Source organism: Falco naumanni, chromosome 8 (genome assembly GCF_017639655.2).
Source record: "Falco naumanni isolate bFalNau1 chromosome 8, bFalNau1.pat, whole genome shotgun sequence".
Lineage (NCBI taxonomy): Eukaryota > Metazoa > Chordata > Aves > Falconiformes > Falconidae > Falco > Falco naumanni.
The window spans coordinates 56,756,619-56,775,619 of record NC_054061.1 but is presented as its reverse complement, the minus strand read 5'-3'; the positions used below and the strand labels follow the sequence as shown (position 1 = coordinate 56,775,619).

The following is a 19,001-nucleotide window of genomic DNA, read 5'->3' as shown; positions in this document are numbered from 1 at the left end:
GGAATATTCAAGAATTGCATTGTAGTAAACATTTTCATTGTGTTTAGGCTTATTTTCTCTTTTTTCCTGTGGGATGCTATTTTTGATTAATAAAAATGTAATTAATATTTCATTATTCATAGGAATTTGAGAGGGAGAAGCATGCTCATAGCATATTGCAGTTTCAGTTCACAGAAATCAAAGAGGCTTTGAAGCAAAGAGAAGAAATGCTTGCAGTAAGTAACTTTTTTTTTTATGACTTCTTTGATTGGTGTGTTGCCGGTTAGCAGTAGGAGTGTAGAAGGTGAAGCATGGAGAATTTTATTCCCTACTCAAATATCTCACCTGAAGAAATCTTAGTATGTCAGGCTGAACAGGTTCAGAGCTGGCTAATGGAAATAATACTTTCATAAGTATTATCTGAAGTTGGACTGTTTTGCCTTGTCCGTAAGATGATACAAGCTGTGTTTTGAACAGCTGTTTGTGGAGATGCAGGGGAAACTGATGGAATGGTCTAACTTGTTTTAAGTTATTTCATGGACAGTAAGATTATTTTCAGGAGTATAGGCTTAGCTGAGATGTCAGAAACTGTGAACCTGTGCATGCAGATACTCTTTAGCACCTGACTTTTTTCATTCTTTGGCATCACTGCAATCTTGACCTTCTTTGTTAATCTGTTACCTGCTTTCTGTCTTCTTGTTTTGCTCCCGTCTCTCAGGAAATCCAACAGCTGCAACAGAAACAGCAGAGCTATGTCAGGGAAATTTCTGATCTTCAGGAGACAATAGAGTGGAAAGACAAAAAAATAGGGGTAGGACTGTCAGCTTCTGAAATGCATTCAGAGTGGCACTGTCATTCTCCAGCTGATCCTGCTTTTGCAAAACCTCATGAATAAAATCCTCCTCAGTGACCTTGCTTGGTGTGGCTGTCTTACTAAATTACCCATGAACTAGCAAATAGCAAATTTTGTCTTTGGCCAGTATCATAAAATCCAAGAAGAATTTAGCAGCTGGTCTGATTTCAAAACCTAGGGTAATTTATTTGCTGTGGTGCATAATTTGTATTTGCCATATTGAGAAAGGAAGTGCTATTTATAACGCAATTCCATCAGCACTGAATTTTCGCTTATTCAGATGTAATCTGCAGACTGAGCAGAAACTGGAGTGGGATGAAGACGCAACAGAGCTATTTATGGGCTATTGGGATGAAAGCCTGCATGTCTCCCTTGCTTCTCATCCCTTCCCACACTCTATCAAAGCCAAATGGAAACCCACTCTTAAAGAAAAGCATGGCTTTCTTTTCTAACCATGGGCACTGAAAGACTTTCTGAATATAAGAGAAAGAAATCTGGTAACTTGCCCGTGCTTACGATGTCCAGCAACTTGCAACTCAAAATTGTCTAATTTCTGTTTCTGTTCCGTTTGTACTTACATAGACCTATTGGGGGGGATTCAGTAGCAAAATATGCATTTGCACATGGTACATCCCAGTCTAAAGATGACTTAATGGCAGCTTGCAAATTAATTGAGATCTACTGCACCCATGGTGGTAGCCCATGGAATAAAAGGGCTATTAAAATCCACTTTCATTCCCTTCTATTAACACTTGGGAATGGCACTGGGTTTTCAATGTGTGTGTTGAAGTAATAAGGACATGAATTAACTTGTCTAGCAGAGAAGAATGAAAAGTGGATCCTCATTTGAAGGATCCCTAATGAAAGATTGGACTCTGGATGTCTTTAGCAGGAATTCCTGGTTATTGAATAAGCTGTGCATTTCTTGGATTTGAAGCTTATCTGTGTGTTTGTAAACTTGGTCCTTTAACCTGTAAACTTTACCTTTTTCATACATGCTGATTCCATCAGTCTGCGAATATCTTAAATCTACTCATGCTTGTTTACACTTGCTTTTCATGGTCTTTACTTGTCTCCCTTCCTTTCTTCGTATCTCCTCGCCCTCTGTCTGTGTTGGGAACTCAGGCGTTAGAGAGGCAGAAAGATTTCTTTGATTCCATAAGGAGTGAGCGGGATGACCTTAGAGATGAAGTGGTTGTGCTGAAGGAGCAACTGAAGGTATGCAAGAGGAATAAAATAAACTTATATTCCACTGTTGACCTTTTCCTCCTGTGTGTTTTTGCAGAAAACTTAAATCTAGCTCACTAGCAGCGATTCCATGTTTCCTGTAAGTTGCTATTTCAGGGGTTTTCAGTATGAAGTCCTTCCCTCTAATATTGACTGTGAGCTTTTAGTATAGACTATAGTATTAAGTAGTTGCTTTTGTGGGAGATGCTTCTCTGAGGGACACTTTATGCAGCAGATTTACATTTACAAAAAACCTGGGATCACATGCTTTCTATCATAAAGGCTAAACTGAGAACTGTAATATTCTGTGCTCTTTTCTGACTTCCAGCCATGTTTAATGGAGCAATTAAAGCAATTGTTTATTCAGAATATCAAGAACACTTGAACAATCCTCCCCTTTCTGAGCAGCAGGCTCTAAAGCATTGCTTTTGCTTCTCCACAGAAACATGGAATAATCCCAGACTCTGACATAGCCACCAACGGGGAGACGTCAGACATTCCTGATAATGAAGGACACTTGGATTCTTCCAAGACTGTTCCAGGCACAACTCAGGCATTAAAGGCAGGAGGAGATGGGACGCTAGGTAAGTGCTGTATTGTCCCTTCATGTCTTCCTGTCTGTCCATCCATCCATTCATTCATCTTTGCTTGGAGTTTGGGCGTTTGTTAGTGGGACAATTAACGCATCACGCAGCATGCTACTTGTTGAATCACTTCCTGTGCATTTTTCTGCTTAATATCGATTGCCACTTCAAGTATGTTGTGCAGTTTCCTGCAAAGGCAGGGTTCATTTCCCATTCAAGGCAACAAAGGACGAAAGTACAAATATTCCATTACAGATAAGTAGCCATCATTGAGATTACTATTTAAACCCTGAATCTGAAAATTGTCACAGAATAATCCTACTGTTGTGCAATATTTTTCAGCACATACCTTAAAGAATCAGGAAAAAAAGCTTTTTAGTTTCCTATAAAGAACTTGTACGTTGGTTCATTGATATACAGGAGAACTGCAAGTGTCTGCTGAACAACAGTGCTGTACTATTAAGCAGTTAATCATAATACTTACACATTTTTTACTTGTTGGTTTAACACTTAAATTCAAAGAACAGAAACAAGATGGATAGCATTAGGAAGGAGAAATCTGGTTGGCAAAAACATTCTTTTTACACAGTTGTGGTGAATGGCCACTCTGAAACTTTTATACTAGTGTAAGGAAAGGAAATAATACATTTGGTTGGGGGGGGGGGGGTTTGTTTGTTTTTCTAAATGAACATGCTAATAAATAGCAACAGGCAGCCAACTGTTGTAAATGCAAGTTACCTTGCTTCGAGCTGTTTTTTCTTAATCAGTTTTTGTGTGGAAACAATACAGAACACGAAAACCAAGGTAAGGGTGTATTTTTAAGTGTAATATGTTTTCTAACTCTCCTTATCCTGTTTTTTTGAAATAGCTACAACATAGACCCAAAAGCTAACTGCTGAAACCACAAACATTTGTTTTTATATCCGTTGCTTCTAAATCTAAGTTGAAGAAAAGCTGTTACCTAAAATAAAAAAAAAAAAAGGTAAAGTTTATATCCAAAAAACCCCACAGAAGTTCCCATCACTTTGTGTGGATGAAGTGGCTGTAAGGGCCACTAAGTACCTGAGCTTTGATTGGTGTTGGTAATGCTAAACAGCTGAACCATTTGCTTGCCAATCAGATTTTATGTTCAGTTTGTCATGATGCATCAGTGATGATGCCTGTTTATGATACTTAAGAGCAAAATATTACAGAATAATCTTTCATTGCTTCATTATAATGGCATCAGACATTCCTGCATGCATAAAGTGGTGTGAGGGTTAAAGCTGTAGAGAGCAGTGCTGAGGGAAAAATCATCTTTACTTCTAGTGTTACATCTGCAGGTATTACTGTTAAATTGCACTGCTTGAAACAGTTGTTCTCATCTACAAAAGCTGTAATTCACACAGCCAAGAGCATAAATTTTTTACTTTATGAAGATACAAGCCAGCACCAGAGACTTCTTGCTTTGAGAGGGTGGTGGTGAATTTCACTGATCAAAAACCCCAGACCCTTACTAATTCAATCGCTGCTTTGCCTCACGTAATTGGCAAAAGCTGATCTCTTATTAACCTATTCTTTGATTCATTCTCTTTCGGGTTTTAAATGGGGCGGTAAGTGGAGTGGTCTGGTCCCTTCAACTTTCTCAATGGTCTTTTAGGCAAAGCCAATGAAGTGGACATGAAAAATGAGATTTTGGAGGATGTGGGGAAAAGAGAAATCTTGCAGAATACTGAGCATGAGGAACACAGAGAGGAGTCTGAGGAGCAGGAAGTACAGACATTGCATGCTGATGAAAATGCAAAGGCAGAAAAAATGGTTGAAGAATGTGATGCCTTGTCAACAGTGATGTTATCAGACAGTAGGTGTACAGAACAAATCGTAAGCCTTACTGAACGTGTATCAGGGAGCACTTCTTCAAATGATGGTAGTGACACAGATGATTTGAGAAAGGTGACAGAGTCTGCAGGCACAGCAGTCCAGCAGCCTGTTAGTATGGAGGCTGAACACTGTGACTTAAATGCAAGGATAAATCAGAACTCTGATCTGGGTGCTCTGCAAGTTCATCGGATTTTTGAGACTCCTCAGGAAATGCATGGTGACTTCAGTACAGAGCATGAACTGGAATACGCTGCACCCAAACAGGAAGAACAAGAGGATCTTAAAACTAGGTGTGCCTTGAGTGATAATGAAATGGATCAAGAAGCTGACATTACAAGTGAGAGCTGTGAGCTGGTTTCTGACCAGGCAGGGCTACCAGAGATTACACTAGCAGGCATGCTTAGCAAAGAGGTAAATGTGGAGAGTCACACTGAAGAACTCCAGCATTCAGAAGAAAGTGCTGAAAACAAGGTTACAAATGTCTTGGAAGAAAAACTTGCTGAAAGCAAAGGCTGCACTGATGCAAGAACTGATGAAACGGCAGGTTATAGAGCTGAAGAAGAAAATGAGGTTGGAAACGCAGCTCAGATTCAGACAAGGGAAACGGAGTCTGTGGGTTTGGAGGAGACACAACGATGTGAAAGTGGTGTCCCAGCAGATACAATTGAAAAGGAAGGTGGAGGACATCAGGCACATATCCAACCAGTTTTTTCAGAGGACAGTTCTTCAGCATCATCAGAGGAACAAAACACGCAAAATAAAACTGAGCTTGAAAATGCTACAGCTCAGATGGACAGACAGAAGGCAGTATTAGTAAAAGAGTTAGAGATGTGTTCAGATTCTGCAGGAACAGGTAGGCAAGATAAGGCATCTGTGGAGGCTGTAGGCTGTATTACTGAGGGAAAAGAAAGTGTGCTGCAGCAGGCAGAGCCAGACACAGACGTTGTGAAGGAGGCGATGGCTCAGGAAACCAGTTTAGACCCAAGTCTTTTAGATGACAAAATTAAGAAGTCAGAATTGGAAACAGGGGATGAGTCTGGGAAGGAAAAGGGAAGTAGGAGAGAATGGGTAGAAGATTTAAAGCCAGAGGTAGAAGTTCAAATAGTTCAGTGTAATGAAGAAACAATGGGGGATACAGTGGGAGAGAAAAATACCCCTTTAGACCACGAAGTGCAGAATGTAGTTAAACAAGAGGAAGGTGAATCCAAAGAGGAGTCAGCTGTAGTTGTTAGTGTAACTGCTGAAAACAAAGTTGATAAAGAAACACTGGAAGAAAATGAGCAAGACTTAAAGCTTGCAGGCCACCATGGTGGTGGATTTGTTTCTGAGGAAGGTGCAGATAATTCCCTGGCACAGAAAGCAGAGCAGGATGAAAATGTTAGTGAAAAAGTTGAACTGGAGGGTCAAGCAGAGGAAGGACTGGAAGATGATGGTGATGCATTTGATTTTGATGAGGAGTCAAAACAGATACTAGAAACTGGTGAAAAATGTGATGGAGAGAAAGCTGATACACAGAAAGAAGAGGGTGGTGGAGCAAATGGTGCTGTTGGAAAAATTGCCCAAACAGGTGAAGCTGGAGAAGGAACAGACAAAATAGAAACTGAAGACACCTTGACTGAAGATGACAGCTTGCAGCATAAAGAAGGAGATGAGCTTGAAGAAACAGGGCTCTTGCAAGGGGAATCATCATGGAAAACTGATGAGAAGACTGATGTGATGGAAGATGAAATCAAATCATCAAACTCTACTAAAGTGGGAAATATACCAGATGAAAAAGTTTTGGAACAGGATTTGGAAAGTGCTGACAATAACAAGGATGAAAGCAAGGAGGATTTGCAGGGTGGTAGAAGGGGTAAGGGTAAATCCAGAGATGACTGTACAATATCGTAAGTTCAAAGTCTCAAGACTACATGAGTTATATGCCATTTGATCAGCCCCAGTACAGAAGCATGCACTTTGCACAATACATCAGACCTTAGGAATACGCTTAAAGTTTTTTCTTTATAGGTAACTCTCATCATAATACAATGTTATATGAAGTGGTAATTATGCAAGTATTAAATTATTCACTGACATACCTAGCCATAAGTAAACGTGCGTGGGTTTGGTTTGCTGTTTCTCAGGTTAAAAGTTTTATCACCAAAAGAGCAAGCTTTGCAAATCAACTATTCAGACTGTCTTGCAATTAAAGTACTTTTAGTGTGGATAACTGCTGCTGAGGAATTTCTATAGGAAATGATATTTTTGTCTAGCCTAGATGATAGGTGTCTTGAATGTACTTATATGCATACTTCTGCGTACTTACATGCATTAGGTCTACAGGAAGCACATTAACACTTCATGAAGGAACTCGGTAGATCAGCAACACTGATCTGATGTTGAAACTTCTTTCTGCATTATTAAAGCCTTGGAACCAATTTATTTTTTACTGTGGAAAAGATACTCTTATTCCACTTGGTGTGTATTTCTAATATGGTCATATTCCAAAGTATAGTTAGATCACTGTGAATCTGCATAGTCTAAACACTTTGGAAGAACAGTTTGAGGAAAATGTAACATACAGGTCTTAGTTTGCTGAAAGGAATGAATATATACATGTTTACTTCTTCTAGGCACTTTGTACCACAATAGGCCTTTTGCACCATGTCTCACATGGGTTTATTTTTTCTGAAGAAAGTGTCAATATACACTTTAATGTGTACTTCAACTTGCTATCAAGTACTGCCTAGCTATGAATATATTAAATATCTATTTTTCCAAGTATATTTTTGTTTAAAGTTGCATTTCCTTACTGCATTGTATTTTTTTTTGAAAACTATGATTCTGAAAGAATGTTTTTGTCTCTGAAAAATTCTTACCTCTTCCTTTCTGGAAAGAAGATGACTTTGCATGTCTTAATTCTTGTTGGATATTGGACCAAAGACGATTGTTGTGTATACTAGCCCCCATGCCTTTTTGAAAAGCTGGATTGCTTTGAATTGCTGGTATTGATTAGACCCTCTGATTCCATTGGTATATTTTTTCTTGCATCATTGATAGTGTTTGGGGTGCGTATTTTAAGTATGCATATTTTGCATACTTAAAACAAGGTTAAATGAATTTTTTAAGCAATGAATGTCCCAGGGAAATGGGGATTGAGGAGCTGGGGAGGGGGCTATGGAAGGCTGTACTTTGTGTTGATGTTACACAGTTGATGAAGCACAGACTGCAAAATTTGAAGATGTATATCAAAATGTACTGAGCTGTATATAATTGAAATAAACGTATTTTATACTTTCAATTGCCTGTCTAGAGCACTGTTTATAAATCTGCATAAATATTTATTTAAATCTGTATCGTGTCAAATACATTTTTCTGCAGCTTTGTTAAATTTACGGTGTTGTGCTACATAACTAGAAGAGCTGTTTTACTGGGAACAGTCAGGCTGTTCTGAATAGCTGCTTGGGGCTGCTGGTGTGACTTCATGGGACGTCTTCTCACCCTCCCAAGTAGAGCTTACCCCTTTTATTTGCATCAGGACCAATTACTTGCTGGGCCACACATTATGCAAGTCATACAGATTAAAAATAGCTGCTTCTCACCCCATGCTCCCCTCCAAGCAGGAAGAGACATTCAGGATCTGTGGCTGATTAGGGGATGTTAGGTCAACTGTACCACTGAAGCAGCACCCTAGTTAGCAATACCCCAAGTCAACCACAATGCCAAGGTAACACGAGTAGTTTTTTGCTTACAAACAGGCCTATGCAATAGCGCTGGTAACCACTACCACCCCCTCTCTGTGTCCTGCTTTCCCAGGCCTTCCCAGGGCCCAGCTCCATGCATCAGCCCTCTGTTAAGCTCCTTTGCTTAGGAAAACCATGAATTGGTGCAGTGAGTAGCCTGGGAATCGTTATCAAAGTGAAATTTAAGTGAGATGAATGTCACACTCCAATTATTCATTGTAGTATCTTTGTACAGCCATTATCCTTATTTCACATACAGATGAGAATTTTAATTAGCTGTCCTAATTCAGTAGATTGCTTTTTTTTTCTGCTCACCCCTTCTCAAGGTCCTCAGATCCTTGATATGTTGGAAAAATGTCTCCTAAATGCAAAATTAAGGTGGCTCTGCAGAGATACCTATTAAAGTTAGTGTTCTGTGTTAGTGTGGTTTCAAGATAAGTGAAACCTAAGAGACTTTCATCTATACATGCAGAAAACTTTTCTACATGAATGGCCATTTTAGCAAACTGATTTTTGATGTGGTCTTGTGAATCCTGCTGCCAGCATGTCATCTGTCACAGTGGGGTGCATAGATGTCTATAATGAGGGGAGAGAGAACTGATGGTGAGGTGAGATTTGAAGGTTCATCCCAAAATGCTGACATCAATTTTGCAGGGAAGGAGGTTGTGAGGAGCTGATCACTGGAAGCTGCAGGAGGTGTCCTTTCTTCCGGCAGGCGTTTCACCCCACAGTGGTGGTTGTTAATGAAAGTTACTTAGCGGTGTGCACAACTAAGTTATTTTCAGGAACAAGGTGGATTATTTGGCCCTTTTGGAGTCAGTAAGTTCAGGCTAATTTTGTAGTGGCCTAGAGGTTTCCTTCTGCATCAGTCCTTGTTCTCTTTCTGAAACTTAGAACTTAATGTTTTGGTCTCTGCTGACTTGTGACTCCTAACTCTCTGTCCAAGTCTGAATATCTCAGACCTTTCTTTTACTATTTGCTCTCCTTGCTGTCTTCGTTGACCTTTATTTTTCTTCTCAATCTTTCATCTTTTACAGAATTTGTCTTAAACTTCCTTTCCTTCCCATATAGATATGTGAAATTGTTTTATGATTTTGAAGGGGGTTGTACTTGTAAATTTCTTACTGGTGATAGTTTACAAAAATGTGGTTTGTTTGTTGTTTTTGTTCATTTTGTTTTTCCATAGCAATGCTCAGGTGTAACAATGTTGGGAGTGTTACAAATGGCTAAAAAAAAATAAAAATAAAAAAAAAATAGGACTTGAGGAGGTTCAAAATGAATGCATAGAACTGCGGAACTGGGATGTCACTTTAAGATCTGTATTTGGGTATTGCATCAGAAGCCAAGGTAAAGGTTTTATTTGGTTCTTTAGAATGACTGCTGGTGTATAGGAACTTGTATACCCAGAAGGGGAATAACATACCCCATTATTACTAGCTAACAAGACCATACATGTCTGCAGTATAGAGGGGCAATCTTGAGAACAGTTTTCCCTATAATTTTATTCAGTACAGACTCTTTACTCCTTTTACTGCTGTGTTAACAAGAAAAAAGGGGGAACCACAAGACTTTGACCTGTTCAGGATTTAACAACAAATGAGAACTGGTATTTTTAAAGCTTCTCAGAAATAGTTAAGTCTACCAGCAGAATTTATATAGCAAAAGTCCACCAGCCTCTTACCTGTAATTTGTCAATTGTTTTCCTTAAGTTTACAAAAAGACCTTTTCCTTGAGTGATGTTTGGATTGTAACCATTTCATTAACAGGGCAGGCCTTAGATGCGCAGCTGAGCTCTGAACACCCTGGGTTCTGCGCAGGTGGATGCTTGCTGGCAGGGAAGGCAAGCTAAATAAACCTGCAATAAACATACACGTCAGACTTACGGAGTGAGACCTGTCTGAGGGCAATATATCCTCTTCTGATAAGTGTATTTGAATGCTATGTTCCAGTGTACTTCCGTTGAGGTGTACCTGAACAAACTAAGGTTATTAATTAATGAGGTAAAGCAATTTTAGTGATAAGGAAACTTGTGAGTACCTGCTAAAATGCTTTCACATTTTGCACCCCTTAGTAGGGAAGAAAAAACCCAAGTGATTTTGTTATTTACTTTCTAGGGTTTTTTTTCTCCAGTTGTCTCATTCTATAGTGTGCACTTTATTAATTAATGCCACACATATCCATGTGCTGATCTGTAGTACTTGCAAGTTCAAATGTAGCACAACATTTGGTCCAGATTGCCCATCGCCTGCTTGATGTTTGACCAGGTGAACTATGAAGGATTAAAGAGAAAAGAATGTTTTACCAGACAGCTGAGTTTGAAACGAAAATAATTTAACGGGCAAATGTTTTTCTGGTCATAATACTGGAGATAACAAAAGTGCCATTGCCATGCTGTTTAGTAAAAGAAGTGAAGATTTAAAGGGCTGAGAATGTGCTTAGCTGTGATTATAGGTGTTTACAGTATTTTCATTATGTTAAACTATAAAGATTTGTGAGATTTTGTGTTGCAGTTGTGTTTGACCCTAGAGTTCTTGCATGCTAACCTAACGTAGAAGATTAGCCTCTTTGCATGCAGCTCGGTGCTGCTACTGCCGTGACAAGCATGTTCTGTGAGAATGACATAACCTCCCCTGGCTGCAGCCCCTTCCCAGCCCTGTCTGTGGCCTCATTTCCTGTGGTACGTGCATAACTACCTTCATCATTAGTTTCACTAATCTTAACTGTTCGGTCTTATATCAGATGCACTCTGAAATGTGTGGCTTGATCAAATCAGCACTGAACTTTCAGTTTTCTCTTTCAGACAGGCTGAAAAAACTCATTGATGAACGAGAATCCTTGCTAGACCAGGTAATCACAGGAAAACTGAAATGCCGTGTGTTTGCTAAATTTATGATAAAGAATAGTATAGATTAAGAAAATTAAAAAAAAAACACAAATAGCCCTAATGTAAGGTATAGAACAGCAGTGCCATTTTGCCTTTCAGAACGTGTGCTGGGTTGCTCTTGCTGAGGACTTGCTGCATTGCTTGCCACTTTTATTCTTCCTCTGCAACGTTTCTCCTGCACGTTAACTCAGGATACAGGGGAGGAAAGATACGACCCAGTGTGCCTGTTCCATATTGCTAACCAGTCGCATTCAGTGTCCTTAGTCACCTACAACTCCTTTTCCAGGACTGTTCCTGAAAAATAATGCTTCAGATTGGCCACGCACAAGGGAAAAATAAATATGGTACAGAAATTGTAGAAGCAAATTTTATCTCAAAGAGTAAGCCTTCCTGATTGGTGGGTCTGTGGGTAACGGGCTGTTCGGAAGAAATGCTGGAGGAGTTATAGTAATTGGATAAATGGCAATGAAAGTAATTATTGCTGCTACCATGGTATTCCATAGCAGATTATAAAGCTTATTCAAAAAACTTCAGCTGATCTGTTTCTCTGCAGGACACTGTGCTTTCGTATATGGGCTATATCCTTGGCCTTGAGACTTCACACACAACCAAACACAGTTTGGGGATTTTAAGAATGTTTTAAGCGAATGTGCCTACAGAACTTTTACGGCTTTTTAATAAAAGTGTCATCTTCTACTCATTATGTTTGGTCCTGAATTTATACATAAGCACTGATACTTAAAATATGATGAGTCATTTGTCCAAAGAATTTCTAGGAAATGATCTTGTAACAAAAATTTTGTTTGAATTTACATTTTAAAAAATAATTTGTTTTATAATACTTGAGTGAATGAGTACTGAGCTACAGTTTTCCTTACTGATTTTAATAACTGATTATTTTGTGTCCTTCAGGTTAAAAAATTAAAGGGACAACTGGAAGAAAAGCAAAAGAATGGCAAGATGGAAAACACACAGTCAGAAAATGAAGTTCTGGAAAATGGGACAGACATGCACATGATTGACCTCCAAAGTGAGCTGCATTTTGATTTTAAGGGAACTTTTGTGTCCTGCATGTGAGTGAGAAAATGTATCTGTATGATAACCACGTGGCTCAAAGTGAAAATGAGCCTTTGGTTCATGGGAGCCAGCCATGCACCTCTGCTAGAGGTGAAGGAACAATTATCCTTGGCTTGAGCAAGATTGCAATTGGCAATCTCCTTCATGTTCCCCAGGAGAGCTGGGCTGGGTTCCTGGTTAATTCTGCTTTCGGGGTGGTCAGAAGGGAATTGGGCAAGACTGGAAATAGTGCCTAATCCACTGGGCACTTTCTGGACATAGAGCACTTGCTGCTCTGCTGCTGCCCCAAGTAGATTCCGGTAGCATGGAAATTTTATGACAGACTTACTAGACACTGTTAACGCTTGTTCTGACATCTGTGATAAATCTGCAATTCTTGTAGGAGATGCCAACAGACAGATCAGTGATCTCAAATTTAAACTAGCAAAGTCTGAGCAAGAGATAACAGCATTGGAGCAGAATGTAAGTTTTTAGCTTGTTCTGTTTGTTTAGGCATGGTGAGAACACAAAGAGAAATTTTATTTTATTACATGAGAAATGAAATAATGATTCATGTGACTTTCCCTTAAAATAAGAAGCAGGAGTGTTGACGCATCAGGGCTACTAAGAGTAAAATACTTTCATTTATGTATGCGGAAGAGTGAATATATGATTCATTTTCACTGGAGGAAAAATATTCAAAGTCAAAGGTATATTGAGAGCATATACTGAACTCTTCAGAACACTTTCTTATGCCTAGCTATCGACAATTTTTAAATGGCTCCTGGCATGTGGTGTCCTGTATATGGATTTTATACAATACTGTTCCATTTTGACTGTTTGCTATTGTCCAGAGTATCTCAGTGATACTCTTGCTAAGATAAATTTAGTCAATAGACTGTATTTTTTGTTTCTGGATGCATATTAAACATGGGTATGTATAAAAGGTCTGGAGTAAGTTACCATGGCCAGGCTTCCTTGGTGTACATATATATTTCTTTCTATTTTCCTCAAAATATGCCTTAATTTTGTTAAAGAAAAAGTGAGCATCTCTCTGGTTATTGCTTAACTACTAGCGGAAGAGTAAAGTTGTAGAGTAACTTCATGGTACAGCCTTTTATTCAAAAAATTTGCCTTCACCTTAGGTAATACGATTGGAAGGTCAGGTAGCCCGGTACAAAACTGCTGCTGAAAATGCTGAAAGAGTAGAAGATGAACTGAAAGCAGAGAAACGCAAACTGCAGAGAGAGGTAAGTCTAAATGCAAACTGCCATAGGCTAGCAGTCAGCCTGCACCGCACAGGGGAAGACCCTTCTGTCTGGTGCATTTTAGAGGAGGAACTACCCTTCCTGGTAGAGCAAAGAATAAACATCTTTTTAGTTATTATTTAGTGCTTTAGTTACTCATTCTAAATGTGTAACCAAACTTTCTATGTCTCAAACTGGAGTAACAGTCACAACTATGAGCTCCCACTGCCATTTCACCATCCCTTCCTAAACTGATTTCCAGTGCCTTGCTTTGTACCAGAGCTGGTTCTCTGGAGCAAACTCAGGTTTTGCTTGTGCAGCTTGAATCTAGAAGCAGCCTTCAGATGCTCAGATCTGCACGCTTCTTTGCAGCTGTGAATGTTCCCATGCTTCGACATCCATCAAGCTGAATTGCTGTACTTGTCCTTTGTTGTACCTGAAGGCTCATTACTTTGGGTGGTATAAATACTGAGTTTGTAAATACAAATCACTGATCTTTTTAGAATATGTGATTCAGAAGTTACAGCAGTAGAAAGCTGGAAATCCTGCTGTAAAGTTAATTTGGACACTTCATTATTTAAGTACAGTGCCATGCCTTACCTGGAATGACAGTCTAAACTGTCAAGCTTCAGAGTCTAAACTTGAGTGCTAAATGGATGTGAATTGTTCTTATTGAGCCTGTTTTCCTTCTTCTGTCAATCTGTTCATGCCTGTTTGCTGTAGTGTTTCTGTCCACAGACTGTCCATGTTTCTCTCTCAAAAAATGCATCTTCAAGCTGTCTGTAATTTTGACCTTATTTGTCTTGCCAGACTTCATGTTCTCTCCAAGTGGCTGCTACAGTCAGCTTAAATATGTTTGTCAGCTTCTTTCACACTCACCTCCTGAGGGTTTTGGGATTTTTTTTCAGTGTGACTCTGCTTTTTCCAAATACTCCTTCTGCTGTGCTGCCTATAAATACTGCTCTGTACAGTCCACCTCTCTCTCCCTACCCGCATCCCGTGGTGGGTTTTTTACCAATCTCAGGCACCAAAGTCACAGCTGTGGCTGTAGTTCTGGGAACCAGAAACATAAAAGCCAGGCAGCGAGACAAGTGTATGTCACCCAGCAGGTATTTCTGAGTATGCGTGCCTCTGAAGTTGAGGCAAACTCTGAGCCATTTCCAACGTTCTGTAAATACCTTGGATTCCTGGCACCATGCTTAGAAAATATCTCTCTGTGTGGCCTTCAGAGTAGTTACACAACATCTACTTTTAACCCTGATAATAAGAATTTTCAGCTGCTTTATCTTGTAAGGAAATTCTAGCAATATAATCAGTTAGTGTTGGTAACTACAAACATTGCTTTATCTTTAGAAAGGGAAAACGCTGTGGAAGTTACAGGCTTTTTTTCTGCTTCCTTCCTTCAGCTTCGTTCAGCATTAGATAAAACTGAAGAGCTTGAAGTCAGCAATGGCCATCTAGTAAAACGCCTGGAGAAGATGAAAGCCAACCGGAGTGCTTTACTGTCTCAGCAATAACCACCAGCTTTCGATGGAAACTACTACTACTTGATAGAATCAGAACAATGTTGCCGATGCTTCTGTCTCTTGCTGTCTGGGATGCTTTGTGTCATGCCTTCTGAGAACAGACAACCCCAACATTTGCTACGTGCCACCCAGCTGCGGTTCTCTCTACGCAGACTCAAACCTACTGCACTATATACATAGGAGTAGCTGATCCAAATGGCTGTGCCTGCGGGAGCCCTTCCACACCGATCATTGGGTACCTTCGAAGTACAATTTCCATCTACGGTATAAGAAGCACATCGGGCATCGCGTTAAGTTCTCCATCCAGAAGGCACAGCAGCCATTTATTGCCATTTAAAATGGCATTCAAAGAAAACATTTAACTGGACTGGAATTTTGTGTCTTGCTGAAAATAAAAAACAAAAACAAAAAACAACAAAACACTAAGTTTTGGACTTTCTCATGACAGTATCTGTAATGTAGTGACTACAGTAGAGTTATTCATAGTAGGTTTTTTCATTTACAAATCACTGTGGAACCACAAGCCATTACAAAGCAAAACTCCTTCAGTGGAAACCATGGAAGAAGATGGTCTTGGAAGCAAAAGTGACCTTAAATGACTTTGCCAATAAAACAAAGGTGTTTGGAGAGATTTTTGCACCAGTGAAATCATAAGACTATTTTATTTCAGGGTAAATAGGCAATAGCTTCATTGAATTTTCAACTTTTATTTGTATTATTTAATCTCTGCTCTTGGAGTTGAAGTAAACTACTTTTAAAGGATGTAAAATTGCATTAATAAACCAGCATAAGGCCATGTTTTAAGAAATGGGGGGGTTTGCACTTAGATCACTCACTCTGGTGCATTTGTCAAAGGAAGTGTCATTTGCCTAAACAAGACATGTAATGGGTTTTTTACATCAGAAACTATCTACTGGTCCATGAACTACTAGGAAACTATGCCGCTGCAAAATGCAAGTCTAATTTTTAAAAAAGTAACTGATACGTAAAGAAGCACTTTAGAAAATGTTACTGCCTATGGTTTTTCTACAAGTTCAGAAGTAGCAAATTATTTCCTTCTAAGGCCGTTACAAAGGTTTTCCACTTTTCATTAAAAATAGTGTAATAAATTAAGATGTTGCAGGCAATTTATTATACGCAACTAGCACTACAGCTCTGGTTTATTGGAAATTACTCTGAATGTACTACTCAATGGAGAACATCAGTTACCTGAAGAATAAAGCTGTCCTTTCCCCTTCAGCCCTAACAGAAAAGCTTGTGAGTAAGGTAGGCAACCAGTCGCTTAGGAATCTGCTCATGCAATGAAGCAGCATCTCCTGTTTGACAGGAGCAACCTTCTGTCGGTGCTCACTGCCTCAATAGATACAGTTCTATCAAGCCAAATCCAAACTCGGGAGACCATTTCTTCTTAACTTGGTCTTCAGACTCTCCGGTCCATATCTTTTCCTAGCCTCTTCCTTGTGGTCTGGAGGTTAGAGTATAAACTGCTGCTATTTTCAACGTAAGGGAATCGCTGGTATCTTCTTAGAGCACCTTCACAAATGAAATAAACCAAAACCAGTATCTGAATGTGTTTCTCTGGTTTGGCTAGAAAATAACACCTTCCTCTTCATCTCTTCTGAGTGCACCCGGAAATTTAGGAATGAAGTACTGAAATTAATATTCCAGGACAAGGATGAAGAAGGCTTTTTTTGTGCCCCTGGGGAAGTAAGTATGTCCTTGTTGATCAAGTGTGGTGAAACACAGGGATGAAAGGAATCTTATAAATGAAATTTCCACTCTAGCTAGGGCTTTGGGTTATTTTTCTTTTTTTTTCTTTTTTTTTTTTTTTTTTTTTTTTTTTTGAGAGGAACATTCAGGTGAAGAGCCAGGTTTCTTGTGGAATACCTCAAAATTGCTGTGGATACCAATTTACAATTTTCTGTGGTTGACTTGTGTAATTTCTGGTGTACAAAGCCTCTGGGGCCTAAAAACTGAACTAAGGGTTTATCAGAATGCAAACAAATTTACTAAATACAGCATCTTCCTAACTGATGTTGAGGTGTGTGATTGCCACCAGTCATGTTTTTATTTGTGATAATGGTGAAAACGGTCTCTTCTGGCAAGATTCAGGAGAAACAACCTAGCAACTAAGCATTGGTCCAAAAGGCTAAAAAATAATACTTTGCTCATCAAGAAGTGATGTGTTTTATCATTTCAAAGTAGGTTGCATCTCAAACCCCATAAGCATGAAACTTCATGACAGAAATCAGATGTGTATTTCAACCTGGGTATGCTCTTAGTAGAAGTCTTTGTGTGTGATAAAGTAGCAGAATGTTGAAGCCACATTTCCCAGCCCCCACCCCCAAATTTCCAGTATGACTTAGCTTTAGAATAAGGGAAGAAAAAATAGTGGTTGGTTTCCTGCAAACTGTTTTGTGTTTTCCTGTGAAGAATGTACAACAACAGGGCTTTGAATGGTCATAATAGCACATGCCCCAGTTCTTTTAATTGATCTCCAAACAAGAGAGCCTCAGTACCCATCCCGCTGACTCACAGCGGAGCCGAGGTGGTGGCAGCCTGGCGAGGAATGGCTCCTGGGGGAACCAGGACGGGTTTTCCTACAATTTCTATTTTAAATTGTTATCCTTCGGATTCTTTTTAAATGTTAAATATTTTTTATTGTTTGCAAAAGGAATGTTGCCCAAAATGTTTTTTTCATTTTGTTTTGTTTTTCCAACCAAACTGTTACGAGATACGAGCGTGGAAAAGGAAATTCGTTAGCAGCACTCGCCAATAAAAATGTGACTTGTTTGGGTAGTTTTTATGGAGTGGTCTGTCATGATGATGTTACTGGTAAAAGTTCTCTTGGAAAATACAGACTTTTTGGATGATACTGCTATAAGAGCTCGTTTTCCTTTTTGACATACTTCCGCAGACACAAATGTGAGCAACGCTGCTTGTAAAATGTACAGAGGGGCTTGTGTGCCTGAGGGCACTGGTGTGAGACATACCTCCAAATACTAACGTTTTTAATGGCAGGGTGCACTTGGGGAGGGGGGTGGGGCGGGGGACGGACGGATGGACCAAGGGACAGTGTCCCATCAGGAAAAAAATGTAATGGTATTGCTTATTGGGTTCATTCTCCACTTAAGAGTATTTATGGTGAACATATAGCTAACCCACATGGCAACTTTCCTTGGAAGAGTCCTTTAATGAAGCAACTTGCTTCATCAAAAACGTGTCAGTTCTAGTATGAAACTTGATGTTGCATTGGCGATACGGGTGTTTCCCATCGAGGATCTCTTACAGTAAGTGTACTGAGGAGGTTAGTGCTTCTCTCTGCTTTAAACGCTCTAAACAATTGATTATACAGGTTTGGGGGTTCGTTTGTTTTAGGCAGCTAAGTGATGTTTGACACACTTTATTAGGAACTTTACCCATATGTGTTTAAAGGAAGGAGCAGGGAAACTGTAAAAACAACGTGTACATGTACAATTGCTAACCTGTGTAGCAGGTATTTGCCAGGCAAGATTCCCCAGCTCGCTGCATTAGTCTCCACTGCCTGTAATACGCTCCTTCAGACTGAAAGCCTTCTAGCAGCTAGGTTTTAAGACCAGGTTTTAATCACGGCACGAGAGGCCGGGCTGCCGCTCCGGGGGAGCCCCGCCGCTGTGCGGGACGCGCGGCCGCCTCTGAGGAGACGAGGGGCGGGGTGGTGGCAGCACGCGCTTGGCGCTGGCGCCCCGCCGGCCAATCAGGGGCCGGAGCGCTCCCCGCCGCGGCCAATGGGCTGGAGGCGCGGGCGGGGAGCGGCGGGTGGCGGCCGTTGAGCGCGTGCTGGGCGCGGCGGTTGGCGGCTGGGCGCGGCGGGGAGCGGGTAAGCGGCGGGGGCGTTACGGGACGCGGGGGGCTGCGTGTGGGCAGCGGGGCTCCCTGGAGCCGCGGTGAGGGCTGTGGGCCGCGTTCTCTGCCCGGGGAGTTCTCCTTGGGTGCTCTGGGGCGCCCCCCTGCCTCCCCCGGGGCTCTCCGCCATATGGAAGCTGCGCTCTAACATCGGTGCCACTTTCTAACCGGCGCAGCT

The 19,001-nt window shown here is 40.4% G+C and overlaps 1 protein-coding gene across 26 annotated transcripts in view; it reads left to right on the top strand.

Moving 5' to 3' along the window:
* Window positions 1–17,813, top strand: part of LRRFIP1 (LRR binding FLII interacting protein 1) — a 111,992-nt gene extending 94,179 nt beyond the window's left edge. For 18 of the 26 annotated variants that reach the window (XM_040602800.1, XM_040602797.1, XM_040602793.1 and 15 more), the window contains 5 exons: window positions 123–215; window positions 698–790; window positions 1,958–2,050; window positions 2,502–2,643; window positions 4,283–7,783. In XM_040602800.1, coding sequence (XP_040458734.1) covers window positions 123–215; window positions 698–790; window positions 1,958–2,050; window positions 2,502–2,643; window positions 4,283–6,393 — 2,532 coding nt within the window. In that variant the 3' untranslated portion in view covers window positions 6,394–7,783. Of the gene's footprint in view, window positions 1–122; window positions 216–697; window positions 791–1,957; window positions 2,051–2,501; window positions 2,644–4,282; window positions 7,784–11,025; window positions 11,073–12,021; window positions 12,140–12,568; window positions 12,649–13,310; window positions 13,416–14,818 lie in introns of those variants that run through there. The other 8 variants (XM_040602814.1, XM_040602801.1, XM_040602811.1 and 5 more) reach the window with 4 other exon arrangements.
* The last annotated feature ends 1,188 nt before the right edge of the window (window positions 17,814–19,001 follow it).